Source organism: Tachyglossus aculeatus, chromosome 25, assembly GCF_015852505.1.
Source record: "Tachyglossus aculeatus isolate mTacAcu1 chromosome 25, mTacAcu1.pri, whole genome shotgun sequence".
NCBI classification, from domain to species: domain Eukaryota; kingdom Metazoa; phylum Chordata; class Mammalia; order Monotremata; family Tachyglossidae; genus Tachyglossus; species Tachyglossus aculeatus.
In genome coordinates, this window is record NC_052090.1 from 7,433,900 (window position 1) to 7,455,888 (window position 21,989).

Consider the following 21,989-nt stretch of genomic DNA (forward strand, 5'->3'; position numbering starts at 1 on the left):
AGCCGGGGGATGGTCACAGAAGGGGCATAGTGTGGAAAATAAATAACTCATTCTCTTTGCTCTTAGGGGATGCAAATCAGTGCTCCCTGCCTTGCTCCCTCGGGGGCAGAATGGAAAATGGCAGCAGGGATCATGTCTACCGACTCCACTGCCATGTACTCTCCCAAGGGTTTAATTTCATGTTCTGCACACAGTGAGTGCTCAATAAGTACCATCGATTGATCGACCGACTGCATATGCTGTAGTACAAGCAGGTGTGTAGGCACAATGGTCTCTGTACTGGACTCTACCCACCTCATCACTGAGCTCACCTAAGTGGGCAGCTCTTTTAAAGAAAAGAACCAGGCCATATCGCTGATTAAATGCCCAGCAGGGCATTGATAAAACTTGAGAACAAATATAGGCTGGAACTGAAACAAAGAGAGTAGCAGCAGATTGTTTTGAAGGTCACTCAGCACAAGCAAATAGCAGAGATGGGAACCAAACCCAGGATTCTTATCCTTCCCCAACCCAAGCTAAAACCACCCCCCCACCAAAAAATCCCTTTTTTGCTGTGGGGAGACCACCCTCTGGAGAGATAATGTCTTGTGATCCTTTCCAATGTACAGATGAGAAATTAATTTGGGTTTCTCTATTTCCTGTCTTTCATTCCTTTTTCATGTATCTGACAGCAGCACTCTACTGGGACAGGTTCTGTGCACTCCCTTAATAAGGAAGGATTAAGAGAAAGGGTCTTGGCTTCCTGAGGATAATTTGGTGGTACCCATAAGCCAAGAGACCCTGCTGAGTAGATGTCATTAGAAAGGTACAATTTCATTACTTTTTACTGGCAGAGCCTTGAGTGAAATACAAAATATGTTTCCACATGGGGGAACCCCCCCCCCCTCCAAAATTTGAGCCATTCTCACGAGGTACGTGTTCATTCAGTTCATACCTCTAGAAAAACCTCAGGAGCAAGTAAGCGTTCACATTTCCCTTTGAAATCTGAAGAGTATGAAAAAAAATCACACGAAGTATTTATAAAAGCCAAAACGATCATTTCCCTCCAAATTCCAATTAAAACACCCAACAAAACCTAACTCTTATTTTTGATTGGCTAAATGTGAGAATCCTGGTCTTCTTCCATGTACACCAAAATCTTAGCAACTTTCTGAGAGTTAGCTGAGCATCTTTTTTATGGTATTTAATAATAATAATGGCATTTATTAAGCACTTAATATGTGCAAAGCACCGTTCTAAGCACTGGTTAAGTGTGTCAGGCACTGTACTAAGGGCTGGAGTAGATACAAGATATTTGGGTTGGGCACAGTCCCTGTCCCACATAGGGCTCACAATCTTAACCCCCATTTTCCAGATGAGGTAACTGAGGCACCAAAAAGTGAAGTGACTTGCCCAAGGGCATACAGCAGACAAGCAGTGGAGTCAGGATTAGAACTCAGATCTTCTGCCTCGCAGGCCTGTGCTCTTGCCATTAGGCCATAATGTTTCCTAGGGCTCTGGACTCTTTGATAATTTGACTGCAGTATTTGACATTTCAAACTAATCAGCCCTGGAGTACTCTCACCTTTGTCTATAGCCACCAGAGCCAAACAAAAGATGGATGGTGGAGAAGACAGCTTGGCTTCTGAACTATGTCCAAGCAAACCTTCCCACACCACTTTGTGTTAGTTTAGCACTTACTACAACTAACTGTTGTTCACTTATGTTGGCATTCGCTTGTCTGAGTTTGAAATCAAGTCTAAACCGGTAGGCTGATTTTGAACAGAAGGTTTCTCAGAACTCTACTGACCTTAGGCAAAGACAACTGAATAGAAATGATCACAAGAAATGTCGGCAATAGAAGCTTGCAGGGAATCACTTCAGAACTACAAATCATTAGTTAGACGTTCTCCCCACCAACTCCCTCTAGCTCCTTCTCTGCCTTCTTCATGCCATCCTAATTCCCCTTTTATTGTTTTTCTTGCAAAGGTTAACCAAAGAAAGCTTCCCTGTATATAATTGGACAGGGGAAGTTTGCAAGATTTGTTTATGGCAGTAATGTCTTTCTCACTGTTCGGTTCAAAAGCATCAACTATAAGAACAACTAACAATAACTTAACCCAAACATTTCCATTATCAAAAAGCAAAAAACAAAACAGTCAGTGTTTAAATATAGTTAACCAAAGTTTAAAAAAAACCAAAACTAATATTACCTCAGCTTTGCTAGGATGTTAAAAAAATAACATAAGCAAAGCAGAAGAGTGGTTAAAAGACTTAGGTTAGATAAATTAGCTCGGGTCAGGTTATTTGAATAAGTGCACCAAAAACAGATCAACTTTTGTTTCCTCCTATATCTGAACACAGATTTCCAAATTTCTTTCCCCATCTTAACTCAGCATTCTGCCATCAGTGAGTGGAAGATGTGGATATGTTTTGTCAGATGGACATTGGAATCAACCAAGACGTAGTGCGTGTGAATGCTTTTCAATTATTTTAAGAGATGGGAATTTTCTGTTTGATATTAGATCAAAGGGAAAGTGATATTCATAGAAACTTAGGTTTATAAAGATGGTTATGCACAAAATCAAGTAAAGCAAAATTCAGATCTAAAGAACCACTAGCAAGAACTGCTGTTTTAAAACCCCCTTTAACATTTTATCTTGTGGAGGTAGTTCAAAAACAAAAACACAGTAATTTCCCAGTTGGCACAGAAAACTCAAGAGAGAAATCCTCTCAAATGTGAACTTAGTGCCGGGCTGAAGATTCCTCTTGCTAAATCTGCAGAAAATGTTACTTGGGTTAGATATCAGATTTGGGGTTGACTCCAGTCAAGGAAAGTCAAAGATAGGAACAGAATTGGATAAATACGTCACTCACTAGGCACTTGCAGGCAAGCTTCAAATGTCAACCTACATTTCCAGCTCACGATGGTCTTTCACTTAGACATCCATCGGGGAAATTCTGAAAGACTTTTTTTTTTCCCTCCAATTTGGAAGTCCTCTCTCTGCCTCTTCTTGAATCAGGGAGGCTGCTGACATAGAGAAAGGAAAATAGGATATGAAGAAGTGACTGGTAGGGAGGGGTTTGCTTCCATCCTGAGGACCAGTGGGTGTCCCGATTACAGCAGATCGGTCTCTTTAATGGGGGGGAGGAAATCTGTAGCCAACTCCGTTGGCTCTTCTCTGCTTCCGGTGCTCCTTGCTAGTCATACGGAAGACAGCACCTCACTTGATGCCTCTTTTCCCTTCTTCTCCTCTCCATGGTCGATGTCAATGACATGCACGAGGCCAGGTTTCAGGATCAGGTCATCTGTTTCCACTTGGTTCTGGCTGTTGTCCACCTCCACATAGTGACCTTTGGCGGGCTGGGCGGCCTTGCTGAAGGCCTCCCTCAGGCGACGTTTGAGCTCGGCGTCAGGACAGAAGACGTATTCATAGAGACCACCGGCCAGGACGGCTCCTATTATTGGCCCCACCCAGTAGATCTATGGAAAGGAGGAAAAATACCAGGGTCACAGGTGGAAATCCTCCAAACGCAGAAATGAAATAGGGGAAGTGACTTAGGAGATGGGTCAGAAGACTTGGGTGGAAGACTAGGGAAGAACCATGGCCAAGTGGAAAGATCATGGGCCCGGAAGTCAGAAGACCTGAGTTCTAATCCCGGCTCCACCGCTTGTTGGTTGGGTGACTTTGGGCAAGTCACTTCACTTCTCTATGCCTCAGTTTCCTTGACTGTAAAATGGGGATTGAAACTGTGAGCCCCATGTGGGGCATGGACTGTGTCTATTTGGATTAGCTTGTATCTACCCCAGTGCTTAGTACAGTGCCTAGCACATAGTACACACTTAACACTATTAAAAAAAAAAAAAACAAAGCAGAATTGGAGACAAATAGGTAGACAGGACATCAATTCCCAGATCTCTGAATTACATCATTAATAGAATGCTTATTAATAACTCCCACTAATTGATTGATCTGACCTGAAGAAGCATGGTCTTGTAGAAAGAACACAGGCCTGGGTGTCAGAGGACCTGGGTTCTCACCCTGACTCTGCCAATTGCTTGCTGTGTGACAAGTCACTTAACTTCCCTGTGCCTCAGTTCTCCTGTTCTCCCTCCTACTTAGACTGTGAGACCCATATCATCAACATCATCATCAATCGTATTTATTGAGCGCTTACTATGTGCAGAGCACTGTACTAAGTGCTTGGGAAGTACAAATTGGCAACATATAGAGACAGTCCCTACCCAACAGTGGGCTCACAGTCTAAAAGGGGGAGACAGAGAACAAAACCAAACATACTAACAAAATAAAATAAATAGAATAGATATGTACAAGTACTGCGTCCAACTTAACTTTTATCTACCCTAGGACTTAGAACAGTGTTTGATGAGTAGTAAGCACTGAACAAATACCATAAAAAAGATGGGGTTTCCTATTCTCTTCCCTTTTCCTCTCCCTTTTCTCCTCTTTGATGTCTGGCACCCTAATCTCTCTGCACTTCTCTTCCTACTGAGTGGATAGTTTAGATGAAATTTGCATTCTTCTTGAAACTCTCATAAACACTACGGACAACGGGAGGTAGCCTGGCCTAGCCAAAACAGTAAGGGCCTAGGAGTCAGGATGCCAGGGTTCTGTTCCTAACTTGGCTACTTGCCTATTCTATGACCTCGGGAAAGATGCTTAATTTTGCCACACCTCAGTTTCCTCATCTGTAAAATGGGGTCATTGAATACCTGGTCTCCCTCTCCTTTAGACTGTGACCCCTATGTCAGACAGGGACTGTGTCCAGTCTCACTGTATCTACTCCACCACTTGGCATTTTGTATAACTGTGGTATTTTTAAATTGTTACTATGTGCCAAGCACTGTACAAAACACTGGGATAGGTGCAGGATAATCAGGCTGAACACAGTCCCTGTCCTACATGGTGGAGGTGGCGGGGTGGGAGTCACTCTAAGTGGGAGGGAGAACAGGTTTTGAATCCATATTTTACATTTCACAAAATAGGGAAGATAAGTGACTTGCCCAAGGTCTCTCTCTTTTCTATGGTATTTGTTAAGCATTTTTTCTGTGCCAGGCACAGTACGAAGCACTGGGGTAGACATAAGCTAAGCAGATTGGACACAGTCCATGTCCCACATGGGACACACAGCCTTAACTTCCATTTTACAGATGAGGTACCAGAGGCACAGAGAAGTGAAGTGATTTGCCTAAGGTCACACAGCAGACAAGTAGCAGAGCCAGGATTAGAATCCAAGTCCTGCTGACACCCAGGCCTGTGCTCTATCCACTAGGCCATGCTGCTTCTCTGCTAATATCACAATTATCATTATTCCTAGTACAGTGCTCTGCAAACCGGAAGCACTTGAAGCAACATGGTCTGGTGGAAAGAGCAAGGGATCGGGAGTCAGGGGACGTGGCTTCTAAACCCAGCTTTTCCACATGTCTGCTGTGTGATCTTGGGCAAGTCACTTCACTTCTCTGTGTCTCAGTTACCTCATCCATAAAATGTAGAACAGTGCTTGGCACATGGGGAGTCCTTAACAAAATCCCACAATTATTATCATCATTAATAAATACTATTCCTCCTCCTCCTCTTGTATTCATTCATTCAATCATATTTATGGAGCGCTTACTGTGTGCAGAGCACTGTACTAAGCATTTGGGAAGTACAACTTGGCAACATATAGAGACGGTCCCCACCCAACAGCAGGCTCACAGTCTAGAAGGGGGAGACAGACAACAAAACAAAACATATTAACAAAATAAAATAAATAGAATAGTAAATATGTACAAGTAAAATAAATAGAGTGATAAATCTGTACAAACATATATACAGGTGCTGTGGGGAGGGGAAGGAGGTAGGGTGGGGGAGAGGAAGGGGTGGGGGGTGTCAGTCTTGTATCCCCAGTGGAATGTTCCTTGAATCAGATCCATCCTATTAACAGAAAACTAGCCTTTACTTGGAAAAGACATGAAAAAAATCACAATCTTGCTTGAAACTTCGAGAAAATATCACCTCATATTCAGTATCTTCTAGGAAAAGACTGAGCCCAACTCGCAACTCTGAATCATTTCTACAACAACCATCAGGTGGCGACCTGTGGGCTCCAATTTCCTTATCTCATATGGAAAAATAGTGAAAAGAAGCTTATCTACCCTTCCAAGGCAGGGAACGAAAACCCTCCTCTACATGCCCGGACTTTGTCCCTCCTTGAAAAAAAGACTAATTAGACTGGCTCTGCGTAGGCTTGTTGCCCTCAAGGAGCCCTGGGATTCTAAACTGAGCAGCAGATACCCAAAGAGTTATTTCTAAATCCGAACTCAGGATGATCAGCTGATAGGGAAAGTTCTGCGTTTTGAAAAAGAAACTGAATCCTGCCCTTTAAGAAAAATAATAATAATTGTAGGCCTGAATACAAATGTGAAAAGGTAAGACGTGACATTCTGTATGGGTCGTTCTCATGTTCCTGCTTTCTCTCGCCAAAAAATGCATTTAGTATTTTACTATTTACACGGCTGTAAAGAAATACAGATTAGATAGAAACACTCAAGATTTGGCAATGACTCTCAGGAAGAATCAGTAATTAGTTTTCAGTTTAAGTCAATTTGCCACTAATATCACCAGGGTAAAGCCTGTGATTTAATCAACCAGCACAGAGCTCACTTGTTCCTGAAATTTGAGCCATTTCATTACAATGTGCAGGTAACTAATTGAAGACATATTTCTTTCCCACAACCAACAGATTTTTCACTTTGCAGATTCGTTAGAGATGAAGTGTTTTTTCTCTTCATTGTGAATGAAAAAAGACTTGGAATTGAATTTGTTTTTTTTGCAGGATCCCAATAAACTCTGAACTAATGAAGCCTCCACAGAGACTGGGAAAGCGAAACATTGGATTTATTTCTGCATAAACTGAAATTTCCAGTGATTCCAGAGAACCAGTGGCAGAGTTTAGAAAGGGAACATCCCAATTCGTTTTTTAAAGAACAGGTTTTTCTATCGCAGATTGCCAATCCCATCCCTGATAGGCTTTTGGTTTTCCTGCTGCCAATAAACCTGAATTTGGCAGGGCTAGGAGTGAAAGACACCTTTTTGTTCCTATGGGTTCAAAAGAAAGCAAACTAAATGAAGATGGAATTGAATCTATTACTTCACAAGCATGGGATGAGGAATTCTTGACCCTCTCACACATCTTACATCAGCCCCAAACTAAATGGCTTTGCCACTGCTTCGTTTCCCAGTATGTTATTACTAATTTTAATTGCTATCATACTTTTGTAGGCAATTAGTCTTTCAAATGACAGCAGTTGCTCACCGTGAAGTGCCTCAGATTCCTCAGAGGTAAGGAACCATCCAAATAAAATCGATTAGAGATGCTATAGATCTGATAAGGCTGAAGTCTTGAAGCGATACACCTGTATCATTTAATTAGGCAGGAGGCAAGACACATGTGTGGGTTTTTTTTCGGGTCCTATTGTCTTCAAAACTACAGTTCTATGATGTTCCTGGAAAAGACTGTGTCACTGAGGCACTGGGATCCACTCGCCACCAATGCTTCCAGTTCATATGTTGTTAATTGGTTTGGCACTTTGGTAATCAGAGCAGGTAGACTATACTTCCAAACATCTTTGCTTTCAAAGGTATGATTTCTTTTATTTCCTAGCAGCCTTGGTCAACCTCAATTTGAAAAACAAACCCACCCCTGCCCCCATTTTTAAAACTTCCCAAGCGCTTAGTACAGTGCTCTGCACACAGTAAGCGCTCAACAAATATGGTTGAATGAATTGCTTCACAGAGACAACCTTTAAGTATGCTAAATTCTGACTCTGTCACGCACTCCTCACTGAATGCTGCATTTTAAAGAACATTACTGCAGGTGAAGAAGAGATGTAAGTGCGGATGTTTTGCAGCAAGTCTGGGCTGGCTTTTCTCTTGTCTCTTTGGGAGATGCCATAAAGGTCAGGGTGGGGAGATAATAATGATGCTATTTGTTAAGTGCTTACTATGTGCCAGGTACCTTACTAAGCGCTGGGGTGGATACAAGCAAATCAAATTGGACATGGTCCCTGTCCCTTGTGGGGCTCACAGTCTCAGTCCCCCATTTTACAGATGAGGTAACTGAGGCACAGAGAAGTGAAGTAAGTTGCCCGAGGTCACACAGCAGATAAGTGGAGGAGCTGGGATTGGAACCAAGGTCCTTCTGATTCCCAGGCCAGTGCTCTAACCACTATACAATTTTCAGGGACACACATCAGGAGGGAGGGAGTGAATGAAAAGTAAAATGATTGATGTGGTTTTTAGCTTAAATAAGAAAGGCTATAATTCTCATCTAAGGTACCCAGTGGTTCTCCCAGTTTCCCGTGATAACGGCAGGTCCAAAGGAGCGGGCAGGGTTCATACTGGAGCCTGTGAAATTGATCTGTGGGGGGAAAAAAAAGAGATACAAACTCAGACATGATAATAATACTTTCAATGTGCAGAGAGGGAGTTTTTAATCTTTTGCCAAACTGTTCTGGACAATACTTATCTCTTTGAGTCTCCATGACATCCCTCTGAGTATTATTTTTCCCTTCAGGAAACTGAGGCCCAGAGAGGGCAAATGACCTGCCTGAGGTCACACAGCAAGGCAGTGACAGTGTAGGATACCTAACTCTTCTGGTTCCCAGGACTGCACACCTTCAGCTAGGCCACAATCAAAAGGAAGCCGATAGCTGGGGTCACTCATTACTATCTATTACCATGGATGCCATTTAGGAGAGATTATTGGTGTATTGTTGTGGGCAGGGAAAGTGTTTACCAACTCGGATAATTTTCTCCCGAGCATTTAGGGCAGTGCTCTGTACACAGTAAGCACTTAATATCACTGATTGATGGGTTGATCGATCCACAGTCTGGAGAACTGACAGTGGAACAGGTGGACACTGAAAAGCTTCTTCTGATAATAAACTGAGAAGCAGCAATCCTAATGGTTAGAGCACAGGCCTGGGAGTAGAAGGATCCGGATACTAATCCCAGCTCTGCCCCTTGTCTGCTGTGAGGCCTAGGACAAGTCAACTCACTTCTCTGTGCCCGAGTTCCCTCATTTGTAAAATGGGGATTAAGACTGTGAGCCCCATGTGGGACAGGGACTGTGTCCAACCTGATTAGTTTGTATCTACCCCAGTGCTTAGAACAGTGCCTGGCACTAGTAAGCGCTTAACAATTACCATAAAAAATGTATCTTCTGCCCCCTTGTAAGGGGAGGGGGCCGAAAGGCTTTAGGATTTAGAGGCGTTGGAAACTTACTGCAAATAAGTGCCCGATGGCAACGGAAAACCCGATGGCTAATGCGACTGAGCCGGTGACATCCGTTCGGTTGCGATCGCAGCTGGCAAAGATGGTAAACACCAGCTGAAATGTGATTATCAACTCCACTAGGAGCCCGTGGCCAGCAGTAAGGTTTTTATGGACCTAGAAAGACAAAAACAGTTGAAACCAGCATGTACTCTCCCATGCAATTGACCAGACAATAATAATAATAGATAATAACAATTGTGGTAGTTATTAAGCACTTACTGTGCCAGGCACTGTACTAAGCGCTGGGGTAGATACAAGGTAATTAGATTGTATACAGTCCATGTGGCTCATGGTCTTAAACCCCATTTTACAGATGAGAGATCTGAGGCACAGAGAAGTGAAGTGAGTTGCCCAAGGTCACACAGCAAACAAGTGGCAGAATGGCAGAGCCAGAATTAGAACCCAGGCCCTTCTAACTCCCAGGCCTGTGCTCTAGACACTAGGCTATGATGCTTCTTTTAGACAGTCACCACCTTTCTGCACCCTAATAACAAGGATTAGGAGAAGCAGCGTGGCTCAATGGAAAGAGCACGGGCTTTGGAGTCAGAGGTCATGGGTTCAAATCCGTGCTCTGCCAATTGTCAGCTGTGTGACTTTGAGCAAGTCACTCAACTTCTCTGGGCCTCAGTTACCTCATCTGTAAAATGGGGATTAAGACTGTGAGCCCCCCGTGGGACAACCTGATCACCTTGTAACCTCCCCAGCACTTAGAACAGTGCTTTGCACATAGTAAATGCTTAATAAATGCCATCATTATTATTATTAAGATAATGGTAATTGTTATATTTGTAAAGCACTTATCGAGTGACAAGCACTGTACTAAGCACTAGGATAGAAACAAGATCATCCAGCCAGGCACAATCTTCATTCCACATGGGGCTCACAGTCTGAGTACAGGTTTCTGTTTGTTTCTTTGAATAGTATTTGTCAAGTAGTTACTATGTACTGAGTATTGTCTTAAATGAGATGGTTCAGAGATCTGGGAATTGATGTCCCTTTTCCCTACGTAAACACTCTACTAAATACTGGGGTAGATACAATATAATCAGGTTAGACACAGTCCATGTCCCTTGTGAGGCTCACAGTCTTAACCCCCATTTTACAGATGAGGGAACTGAGGTACAGAGAAGTAAAGTGACTTGCCCAAGGTCACACAGCAGGTAAGCGATGGAGCCGGGATTAAAACCCAGGTTCTCTGACTCCCAGGCCCTATTTCTTTCCACTAGGCTATGCTGCTTCTCACCCTGGAAAAATATGTAATTATTTTCCACCTACTTTTGGCAGGCCTGATTACTTTCTCCACGTCAAAAAGGCCATTTCTATGAGGGAAGCCAAAGCACTTCTGATGGATTAAAAATGTACCAAACTTTTTCCTGGAGAGGATTGTACTTTATTATGCAATTATAAATTTGTTAATTGGGTTTAAATTAATTAATTTCTGTTTCAATTAAAATTTAAACAGTGTGTGGCTCTGGTGGGTCTTTAATTAGTTTTGGAGCCAGGATAATAAATTATTATTTCTTAACTTTGAAAAAACTGCCATCTAGACTCCAGTTGAAAAAATGCCTTTAAAGAGTGGAATTTGGAAGGAAGGATTTTCAGGCACAGATAGGAGATGAAGTTAAAAAAATATATATATATACCAAAATTGACTTTAAGTCTGTTTAAACTCACCCTTCCCATAACCTCAAAAAGCCACAGCAGCCCAAATTCTGTGGCCAGGGCTGGTGGTTTATGATGGATATTGGGGTTAGAAGAAGGTGGGTGAAGACGGAAGACATGAGAAGCAGCGTGGCCTAGTAGTAGATGGAGCATGAGCTTGGGAGTAAGAAGGTCATGAGTTCTAATCCCAGCTGCATCACTTGTCTGCTGTGTGACCTTGGGAAAGTCACTTGGCTTTTCTGGGCTTCAGTTACCTCATCTGTAAAATTGGATTGTGAGCCCCATGTGGGACAAGAACTGTGTCCAACCCGACTGACTTATACTCATCTCTGAGCTTAGAACAGTGTCCGGAGCATAGTATGTGCTTAACATATACAGCGTGGCTCAGTGGAAAGAGCATGGGCTTTGGAGTCAGAGATCATGGGTTCGAATCCTGACTCCGCCACATGTCAGCTGTGTGATCTTGGGCAAGTCACTTAACTTCTCTGGGCCTCGGTTACCTCATCTGTAAAATGGGGATTAAGACTCTGAGCCCCACGTGGGACAACCTGATCACCCTGTATCCTCCCCATCGCTTAGAACAGTGCTTTGCACATAGTAAGTGCTTAACAAATGCCAATTATTATTATTATTATTATTATATACCATTAAAAAAATTCAGGTCTAACCTCCTAATAATGTATGGTGATTTAATGACAATTTGTGGTCTAGTGTGTTGATTTAGCCTAATGCTAATGTACTTGCTGGAACTGTCTGTTATGTGACATTGCTAAGGTCTGATTAAGGATGTGTGTGTGTGTGTGTGTGTGTGTGTGTGTGTGTATGAACTGAGAAACAGAGAAGTGAAGTGACTTGCCCAAGGCCACACAGCAGGTGAGTGGCAGGGGGAGGGAATTCCTCTTTCCCAAAAGAAGTTTATCTCCTGTAGCCCCGATGGGCTTGAGACTCAGAAACAACAAAAATCCATCCCCCACCCTCACGCCTTCTACCACCTCCACCCATTCTGCACCTCTCAATCTTTTGAATTAGATTGCTCCACTATGCCAGAGGCATTACCCAGGTCACACTGCACTCCTGCTCTTGGTGGGAAGTGAAATAATACCAGACTGACCTGTCGGGTTTCTAGTAATTGAGGTGTTAATAATCATAACAATAGTAACAGTGGCATTTGTTAAGTGCTTACTGTGTGCCAGGCACTGTACTAAACTCTGGGGTGGATATAAGCAAATCTAGTTGGACATAGCTCCTATCCCATGTGGGGGTCCCAGTCTCAATCCCCATTTTACAGATGAGGTAACTGAGGCATAGAGAAGTGAAGTGATTTGCCTAAAGTCACACAGCAGGCAAGTGGCAGAATTGGAATTAGAACTCATGATCTTCAGACTTCCAGGCCCATGCTCTTGGGAGAGTATAGAATAACAATACACAGACACATTCTCTGCCCCCAACGAGCTTACAGTCTAGAGGGGGAGCTTAGAATCTACAGGGGTTTTGGTAAGCATTTATTCTGTGCCAAGCACTGAACTAAGTGCTGGGGTAAATTCAAGATCATCAGGTCCCACATGGGGCTTACAGTTTAAGTTGGAGTGAGAACAGGTATTGAATCCCCATTTGTAAAACTGAGGCTCAGAAGTTCAGTGAAATGCCCAAGGTCCCACATTCATTCAATCATATTTATTGAGCGCTTACTGTGTGCAGAGCACTGTACTAAGCGCTTAGGAAGTACAAGTTGGCAACATATAGAGGCGGTCCCTACCCAACAACAGGATCACAGTCTAGAAGGGGGAGACAGACAACAAAACATGTGGATAGGTGTCAAGTCATCAGAATAAATAGAAGTAAAGCTAGATGCACATCCTTAACATGTATATACCTGTATATATGTATATATGTTTGTACATATTTATTACTCTATTTATTTATTTTACTTGTACATATCTATTCTATTTATTTTATTTTGTTAGTATGTTTGGTTTTGTTCTCTGTCTCCCCCTTTTAGACTGTGAGCCCACTGTTGGGTAGGGACTGTCTCTATATGTTGCCAACTTGTACTTCCCAAGCGCTTAGTACAGTGCCCTGCACACAGTAAGCGCTCAATAAATATGATTGATGATGATGATGATTAACAAAATAAATAGAATAGTAAATATGTACAAGTGAAATGAATCTGTACAAACATATATACAGGTGCTGTGGGGAGGGGAAGGAGGTAGGGTGGGGGGGGATGGGGAGGAGGAGAGGAAAAAAGGGGGCTCAGTCCGGGAAGGCCTCCTGGAGGAGGTGAGCTCTCAGTAGGGCTTTGAAGGGAGGAAGAGAGCTATCTTGGCGGATGTGCGGAGGCAGACAAGTGGTGGAACTGGAATTAGAACACAGGTCCTTGGACTCCCAGGCCTAGACACTTTCCACTAGGCAATGCTGCTTCTCATTATAAGGCACTTTGGGAGGGCCGGTATCTGTTTCTGGGCCCTAGATGTCCCTTCCCTGATGGTCAGCCTAAATATTAGAAAGCAGCATGGCCTAGTGGATACAGTATGAACCTGGAAGTCAGAAGGTCAAAGGGTTCTAATCGCAGCTCCGCCACTTGTCTGTTGTGTGACCTTGAGCAAGTCACTTAACTTCTCTGGGCCTCAGTTACCTCACCTGTAAAATGGGGATTGAGGCTGTGAGCCCCACGGGGGACAGGGACTGTGTCCAACCTGATTTGCTTGTATCCTCCCCACCACTTAGTACAGCGGCTGGCACATAGTAAGTGCTTAACGAATACCATAACTATTAATTATTATTATTGTTATCAGAGTAGCCTAATGGCTAGAGCACAGGCCTGGAAATCCAAAGGACCTGGGTTCGAATCCCGGCTCCACCACTTGTCAGCTGTGTGACCTTGGGCAAGCCACTTAACTTCTCTGTGCCTCAGTTACCCCATCTGTAAAATGGGGATTAAGACTGTGAGCCCCAAGTGGGACAACCTGATCACCTTCTATCTACCCTAGTGCTTTGAACAGTGCTTTGCACATAGTAAGCGCTTAACAAATACCATCATTATTATTATTATTATTTACCTTATCTGTAAAATGGGAATTTAAGACCATGAGCCCCACATGGGACAGGGGCTGAGTCCAACCTGAGTAACTCGTACACACCCCCTGGGTTATCAGCACTGAGAACAGTACTTTGCACATAGTAAGCGCTTAATAAATGCCATCATTATTATTATTACAGTGCCTGGCACATAGTAAGCACTGAACAAATCCCAATTCAAAATAAAAGGTGTTACCGTGGTGACTCCGAGACCGCCCAGCACAGCAGGAGGAGTGACGAGGTAGAGGATGCCAGCACCAACCACCGCCCCCAGGCACTGCGCCGTGACGTAGAAGACCGACTTGGCGATGCTGATCTTCCTCGTGCACACCATGGCCACCGTCACCGCCGGGTTCACATGGGCCCCGCTGATGTGCCCGAAACACTGGACCATCGTGGCGATGCTCAGCCCGAAGCAGAGCGAGATAAGGACCAGGTCCGTGGGCAACGGCTGCTCACTCCCGCCCCAGTTGATGGTCGAGCCCAGGCTGAGGAGGACGAAGATGACCATGGCCAGAAACTCTGCGGCCACCGCCTTCCAGAAAGGCTGGGTCCACACCCCTTTGAATGCCACCATGATGTTGCTCTTGGGCTTGCAGAGAGGCACGCACTTACTGTGAGGGAAAAGAGAACCACGTCAGAACCGGGCCAGCAGGCCTCAAGGTTTTTACCTGTGGCTTTCGCCTTCTGGAAACAATTGTGAAGTCCATATTTCACTCTGCCGTCTGGATCATTTTTCTAAAAAAATGTGTTCAGTCCATGTTTCCCCGCTTTTCAAGAACCTCCAGTGGTTGCCCATCCACCTCCACAAACAGAAATTATTTACTGTTGGCTTTAAGGCATTCAATCACGTTGCCCCCTCCTACCTCACCTTACTGCTCTCCTACAACCCAGCCTGCAAACTTTGCTCCTCTAATGCCAATCTACCCACACCATACCTCGATCTGATCTATCTCGCCACCGATTTCTTGCTCTCGTCCTGCACCACCCTGCCTCCTCATATTTGACAATTACTCTCCCCCACTTCAAAGCCTTATTGAAGGCACATCTCCTCTAATAATAATAATAATAATGGCATTTAAGCGCTTACTATGTGCTAAGCACTATTCTAAGCACTGGGGTAAATACAGAGTAATCAAATTGTCCCACGTGGGGTGCACACTTTTAATCCCCATTTTACAGATGAGGTAAATGAGGCACAGAGAAGTTAAGTGACTTGCCCAAAGTCACACAGCAGAAAAATGGCAGAGCTGGGATTAGAGCCCATATCCTCTGACTCCCAAGCCGGTGTTCTTTCCACTAAGCCATGCTGCTTTTCTGCAAGAAACCTTTCCTGTCTAAGCCCTCTTTTCCTTTCCTTCCACTCCCTTCTGTGTCACCTTGACTTGCTCCCTTTATTCATTCCCCCTCCCAGCCCCACAGCACTGATGTACATAGCATTAATTTATTTATATTACTGTCTGTCTCCCCCCCTAGACTGTGAGCTCCTCATGGGCAGAAGTGATGTCTACCAACTCTGTTACATTGTACTCTCCCAAATGCCTAATATGCCTCTGCACATAGTAAGCACTCAATAAATACCATTGATTGATAATAATAATAATAATGATGGCATTTATTAAGCGCTTACTATGTGCAAAGCACTGTTCTAAGCGATTGATAGTGAAAGCAGCATGGTATAGTGGATAGAGCATGGGTCTGGGTGTCAGAAGGTCATGGGTTCTAATCCTGGCTCTGCCACTTGTCTGCTGTGTGACCCTGGGTAAGTCACTTCTCTGTGCCTCGGTTACCTCATCTCTAAATGGGGATTGAGACTGGGAGCCCCAGGTGGGACAGAGACTGTGTCCAACTTGATTTGCTTGTATCCACCCCAGCACTTAGTACGGTGCCTGACACATAGTAAGCCCTTAACAAGTAGCATCATTATTATTACCCCTAAGGTTTAGCGCTATGGGAAGGAGCCCCCCCTCCATGGTTATTTGCATTTCAAGAACCGACTTACCAAAAAAATACCTTTAAAGCTAAAGAGATGAGACATTCAGCCTGTCAGGTACCTCCTACAACCATGCGTGATGGACTTGCTAATTATCCCAGTTCACAGAAAACATAGTCTGGGTCGTCTCCAGCAGGGATGTTCTCTGACCAGGATTAAAACAATCTTGGGTTTATTCAATTCTAGGCCTCTACCTGAATTTCCTCCTACCTGTTGGTTGGTCAAACTATCAATGACATTGATGGAGCGCTTACTATGTGCAGAGCATGGTACCAAGTGCTTGGGAGAGTGCAATAATAACAGACACATTCCCTGTCCACAGAAATCAATCAATCAATCGTATTTATTGAGCGCTTACTGTGTGCAGAGCACTGTACTAAGCGCTTGAGAAGTACAAGTTGGCAACGTATAGAGACAGTCCCTACCCAACAGTGGGCTCACAGTCTAAAAGAAAGTTTGATGGGTCACACACACACACACACACACACACACACACACACACACACACACTCTCTCCACACTCTCTTTGGGCACAAAGCCATACAAAATGGAGGAAGAGAAGGGAGGCCTCTTTCAGTTTCTTGTCCGTATGTCCTCCAAAAGTCATTCCGACCATGGATTCCCCCACCTCCCTTACCTCCTGAGGACCGTGGGCCAAGGAGAAATGTTCTGTGAGCTCAGAAATGCTAGGCCTGAAACAAATGCCTGTGATCAGGAGGATGGGGATGTGTGTGTCTGTCTGGAGTGTCTGCAGTGAGGCAAACAGAACCAGTCTGGGTGCTGACATCTCTCTCTCTCTCTCTCTCTCACACACACACACACACACAAGCATGCACACACGATGCCAAGGCAGCAGGAATGTGGTAATTGGTCACCAGCCCATGAGCTGCAGGCCTGTCAGTCCTGCCAGAGGGAGGGGGCAGGACTGTCCAAGGAGCCAGAGGGGAGCCCCAGGCTCCGGGAGCTGGAGGGAGATGCCTCTCACGGGTGGGGCCAGGATGGGAACATTTCCCTCTCCCCTAAACTCCGAGACTGCCTAGTGGGGCAGAAAAGCAATGCCAATTACTCTCCTCAGCCTGGCAGGCTTCAGAGAGGAGGCCGGTTTCTTTCCTTGCTCCCTCAGGAGGGGCACTGAAAAAGTCTCCCAACCCCCAAATCCCTTCCCGTGGGAAAGGTAACATGAATTCAAGCCTGGGGCCAGATTGGGGGCTGGAGGATGAGAGAACCCAGGAGAGGCTGAACCCAGGAGATACCGGGAGGAGGAAGGAAGGGAGGGAGGGAGGGTTGTAATTGATTGCTTTCTCCTGCTCCGGGCTCCTACCTCCTCTTGGATTTTAGGGTGGGAGACTCCGTGCTTCCCTCTGCCCAGAAATTGCTGTTCACTCCCTGCTCCCTGGCCCTGGGCCCTGGTAGGGCTTGTTATGCCAGCGTCCAGCCACGCATAAGGTGGGCTGGGGTGAGGTGAGGTGGGGGCCTAGTGGTAGCTCCCACAGCCCCCTCCTCCTGGAGAATGTATCCACCGCAGCACTTAGTACAGTGCCTGGCACATACTAAGCACTTAATAAATACCATAATTATTAATAAGGTCTCCCTTGACTCCCTTTGGCTCCAGAGATCCCACTTCTCTCCCATAACTCAGGTTCTTGGAGTCCTCGGAGGGGCACGGGAGGGGTTGGTAACGTGGTGTCATAGTGGCCTTTCTCCTCCCTCCCCCTGGGTCCCAGGAGGACCCCCGGGATCCTGCCTGAGCAGCGGATGGCAGGGGGCATTGAGGAAGGTGTCCCTTTTTTCATTCCTTGTCCTTTTCCTTTTCTGGCTTCCTCCCCATCCTGGGAATGGAGCAGAGACTGTCCCTATTTGTGGCTGAATTGTACTTCCCAAGTGCTTAGTACAGTGCTCTGCACACAGTAAGTGCTCAATAAATATGATTGAATGAATGAATGAACTCAGCTCCCCCTCTCCCCCACCACTAGTTCCCCTGCCCCAACCTTCAGGAGGTTATGACCCCTAACCATGCCTGGGGGGCTGCTGTTGCTCAAGGGTCCTGCCCTCTGGGCTGACCAACTGACCTAACAGGGGCTGGGGGAGGGGGAAACTGAGAGCTTGGGGAAGGTAGGGGAGCAGTGGAGAGCGCTGAAGTGGGGCAAGGAGGAGAGGAGAGTGGCGGGGGGCAAGATCTGGAGGGGGCTGCTTGTGAAGGGGAAGGAGGAAAAATTTCCAGCTTCACCAAGGCCCAGGAAAAGGATTCCCTCTGCCTCCCTCTCCCCTCATTCTAAAGAGTCCCAGGAAGGGGAGACCTTCCCCCTCCCTCCCTCCCTCCAGACCAACCCCCTGGGGACCCCCAGCCCCCTGGCACCTGCCCCTTCCCCAGAGACCTGCAAGAGAGAGTCTGCAAGTCACAAACAGTCGAGCCCACCCACCCCAAGAGTCCAGACCTGCGAGCCCCCAAAACTCCCGGCCAAAGGGGAAGCCCGACCCCCACTCCCCCCTCTCCTTTGGAATTACAGCAACAACGTTAATCCTCACTTTTTCCAGCCCCTCCTTGGGGGCGGGCGGGGGAGTTATCGGGACTCCCGGCTCACCCTGAGCCACCCCCGCCCCCAGCCCGGGGGTCTACCTCGAACCGCCTCTCGGGGAGAACAGTACTGGAGGCCGGTGGAGTCTACCCCATTCCTCAATACCCAAAACCCACCTCCTCACTCTCCGGGGGCACCTCCCTGAGCGTAAAAAAGCACCAACACCCACATCTCAATCATCCCTCCACAGACGGGGGGGGTCTCCCAAAATCCGTGCATTGGGCTTTATAATCCAAGAGGGACCCCCCTCTCCCTCTCCAGTTCCTCGCACTTTCTGCTTCTCTAAGGAAAAAGCAGCTACTCACCCCCAGTGCCTTGATGCCGGTCTGTCACTCATTCCTTCCTTGGACAGAGTGCTGTGGAGGCAGGTCCCGCCAGACTCCAGAAGCCAATGTCACCGACTCACATTACTACAATTTATCTGATTGGGGGTGGAGGGGTGGAAAGATTTTTCGAACCGTGTGGCAGCCACTCAGTTATATTTGAACTGGAGGGAACTTTTCCTTACCTGATCACTCCACACACACTCCACTTCAGGACTCTGAAATAGCAGAATGCATCAGTTTCTTTTTCTTTTTTTTTTTCAATCCACCTGGTCCTGGTATTTTTAATCAGTAGTACTTCATTTAATCTGGTTCAGCTGCCTCTTTCCCAAGAGATCAAGCAGAACTTATGCCTCAATTGAGTGTTTACAGTCATTGAAATGGGGCAGTGTTTGGAAAATTTATCTGGCTTCTCTGGTACAGGCTGGGTAAGGAGAGTTAATCATAAGCACATTTTCTTGTATTGAACTCTCCCAAATGATTAGTGCAGTATTCTGTATACAGTAAGCATTCAATAAATACCATTGATTGAATTTCTAACCTGTTTACTGTGCCTCAATCTCATCTATCACTCCACTAACCTCTTGCCCACCTCCTGCTGCTGGCCTGGAACATCCTCCCTCTTCGTATCGGACAGATGATGCCTTTCTCCACACTCAAAGCCTTTTTGAAGGCTCATTTCCTCCAAGAGGCCTTCCCTAACTAAGCCCTCCTTTCCTCTTCTCCCACTCCCTTTTGCATCACCTTGATTTTCTCCATTTATTCCCCCTTCCTCAACCCCACAGCTCTTATGTACATATCTGTAATTTATTTATATTGATGTCTTCCCCCCCCCCCCCCCCGGATTGTAAGCTGGTTGTGGATAGGGAACATATCTACCAACTCTGTGATATTGTACTTTTCCAAGTGCTTAGTATAGTGCTCCGCACCAGTAAGTGCTCAATAGATACCATCAGTTGACTGATCTCTTCCTACACCTCTTCCCTTTCTCATCTCTGGAGCTTTTCCCTTCTCTTCACTCAGCCTCTAGACCCTTTGCTGGTGTATCTGTGGAAATGATTAACTATCCAGTGGCTCATTGTTTCTAATGGAAGCATCCCTTACACATCTGTTGGAGAAGCAAGGGTGGAATTCAAAACAAAGCCCCTAACTTCCCTTCCCCAATCCTCTCCTCACCGTCATACGTATAATCTTAGGCTGAGTTAACACTAGGTTGGGTGGACCTTAATAAACTAGGGACCAGGGTCCCCTCAAACCTTCAAGACAGTAGTTTCTGAAACATGCCAATAAACAGGAGGGCCTATAAAAAGGATAACTTCTAGAATAATTATTTTGGGAAAAAAATCACCCCCAAAATTGTGACTCTAGGAATTCTAAAGCAAGAACGAGAATCAGGTCGCTCTGTCACCATCTCATTTAGGATGAGATTGCTTTCAGGACAAAGTGCAGACTTGTAAGAGGGAAGTGGACAGGGGTGTTAAATGGGGTCTGGGGGGGGTGGGGGGACAGGCAGAAGAGGAGGAGCAAATGCACTGAAGCATTTGCCAGCTGAAATACAATTTTCGTATCCACTTTGCTCTTCCCATGTGAGCCCCAGAGAGAGTCAGCAAGTGAAGAGTGATGTTTGAAAATAGAAAGGGCACGGGATGGAATTATCTTTCACGTTATTGTTTTGAAACATATTCTCTTACCACAGATTTATTTCAGTACACCACTAAGTAACAGGGTCTCCGAAAGGCAGAGAAAATCCATTTAGGATTTAGAAGTGGAAGAAGGAATTTTATCTGCTCACTTCTCACTAATGAAACAGAATGACAAATTAATCCATCAAGAGATGATAAAATTGTTCATTGATGACGATTACCCTGAATGTTATTTTGATTATAAAACCCTGTAAGACCGAAACAATTGGGAGGAAGGAGGAATTTGAAAAGAGCTGGTAAAGACTTTATAGATTCCTTTTCTGAAATGTTCCATTAGGTGTCATAAACTTTGTCATCATGCCACAATTCATCACGAATCCAAAGAGCTGAGGAATGCTCAGCAATTGGCATGTGAGATTTCTAGAAAGATGCATCCTCCAGACTCCAAGGTCCTTTTTTTCTATGGTATTAGTTAATAACAGTTGTGGTAGTTGTTAAGCACTTACTATGTTCCAGGCACTGTACTAAGCCCTGGGGTAGATTTAAGCAAATTGGGTTGGGCAAATTCCCTACCCCATAAGCGGCTCACAGTCTTCATCCCCATTTTACAGATGAGGTAACTGAGGATTAGAGAAGTGAAGTGACTTGCCTAAGGTCATACAGCAGACAAGTGGCAGAACCAGGATTATAACCGAGGTCCCCTGACTCCCAGGTGTGGCTTAGAGGAAAGAGCAAGGTCTTGGGATTGCTGAATTGTATTTTCCAAGCATTTAGTACTGTGTTCTGCATACAGTAAGTGCTCAATAAATATGATTGAATGAATGAGTCAGAGGTTGTGGGTTCTAATTCCGGCTCTGCCACTTATCAGCTGTGTGACTTTGGACAAGCCACTTAACTTCTCTGTGCCTCAGTTACCTCATCTGTAAAACGGGGATTAAGACTGTGAGCCCCACAAGGTACAACCTGATTACCTTGTATCTACCCCAGTGCTTAGAACAGTGCTTGGCACATAGTAAGGTGTTAACAAATACCATCATCATCGTCATCATCATCATCATCATCATTATCCACTAGGCACGCTGCTTCTCTATTCATTACCTTCTCATTCAAATTGCAGGGCAGAGTTTACCTTCCCCAGGAAGATCCATTCCATCCAACCCTCCATCAGCCATTCTGACCCAACCCTTCTTTCACAATCTTTTATTTCCTGGAGGACAGATCCATTCATCTATGTTTATGGGAATAACAGGCGAATCCCTCCCTGCCTTCTCTAGACTGTAAACTCCTTATTTATTTTTTAATTGTATTCGTTAAGCAATTACTATGTGCCAGGTACTATTTTAAGTGCTGAGGGAGATACAAAGTGATCAGGTTGGACCCAGTCCAGGTTCCAC

At 45.2% G+C, this 21,989-nt stretch overlaps 1 protein-coding gene across 4 annotated transcripts; it reads right to left on the bottom strand.

Annotated features, from left to right (window-relative positions):
- Window positions 1-1,419: 1,419 nt before the first annotated feature.
- Window positions 1,420-19,220, bottom strand: AQP4 (aquaporin 4). 4 transcript variants are annotated; one of them, XM_038766565.1, is made up of 6 exons: window positions 19,138-19,220; window positions 18,935-19,050; window positions 14,257-14,674; window positions 9,270-9,434; window positions 8,323-8,403; window positions 1,420-3,463 (listed from the first exon to the last, which is right to left on the bottom strand). In XM_038766565.1, the coding sequence occupies exons 2-6, from the start codon at window positions 18,964-18,966 to the stop codon at window positions 3,185-3,187; spliced, it is 975 nt and encodes a 324-aa protein (XP_038622493.1). In that variant the 5' UTR covers window positions 18,967-19,050; window positions 19,138-19,220; the 3' UTR covers window positions 1,420-3,184. The 4 variants fall into 4 exon arrangements, with proteins under 4 accessions (XP_038622493.1, XP_038622496.1, XP_038622494.1 ...); XM_038766568.1 differs by lacking the exon at window positions 18,935-19,050 and having other exon boundaries at window positions 19,138-19,197; XM_038766566.1 differs by lacking the exon at window positions 19,138-19,220 and having other exon boundaries at window positions 18,935-19,108.
- Between the last annotated feature and the right edge of the window lie 2,769 nt (window positions 19,221-21,989).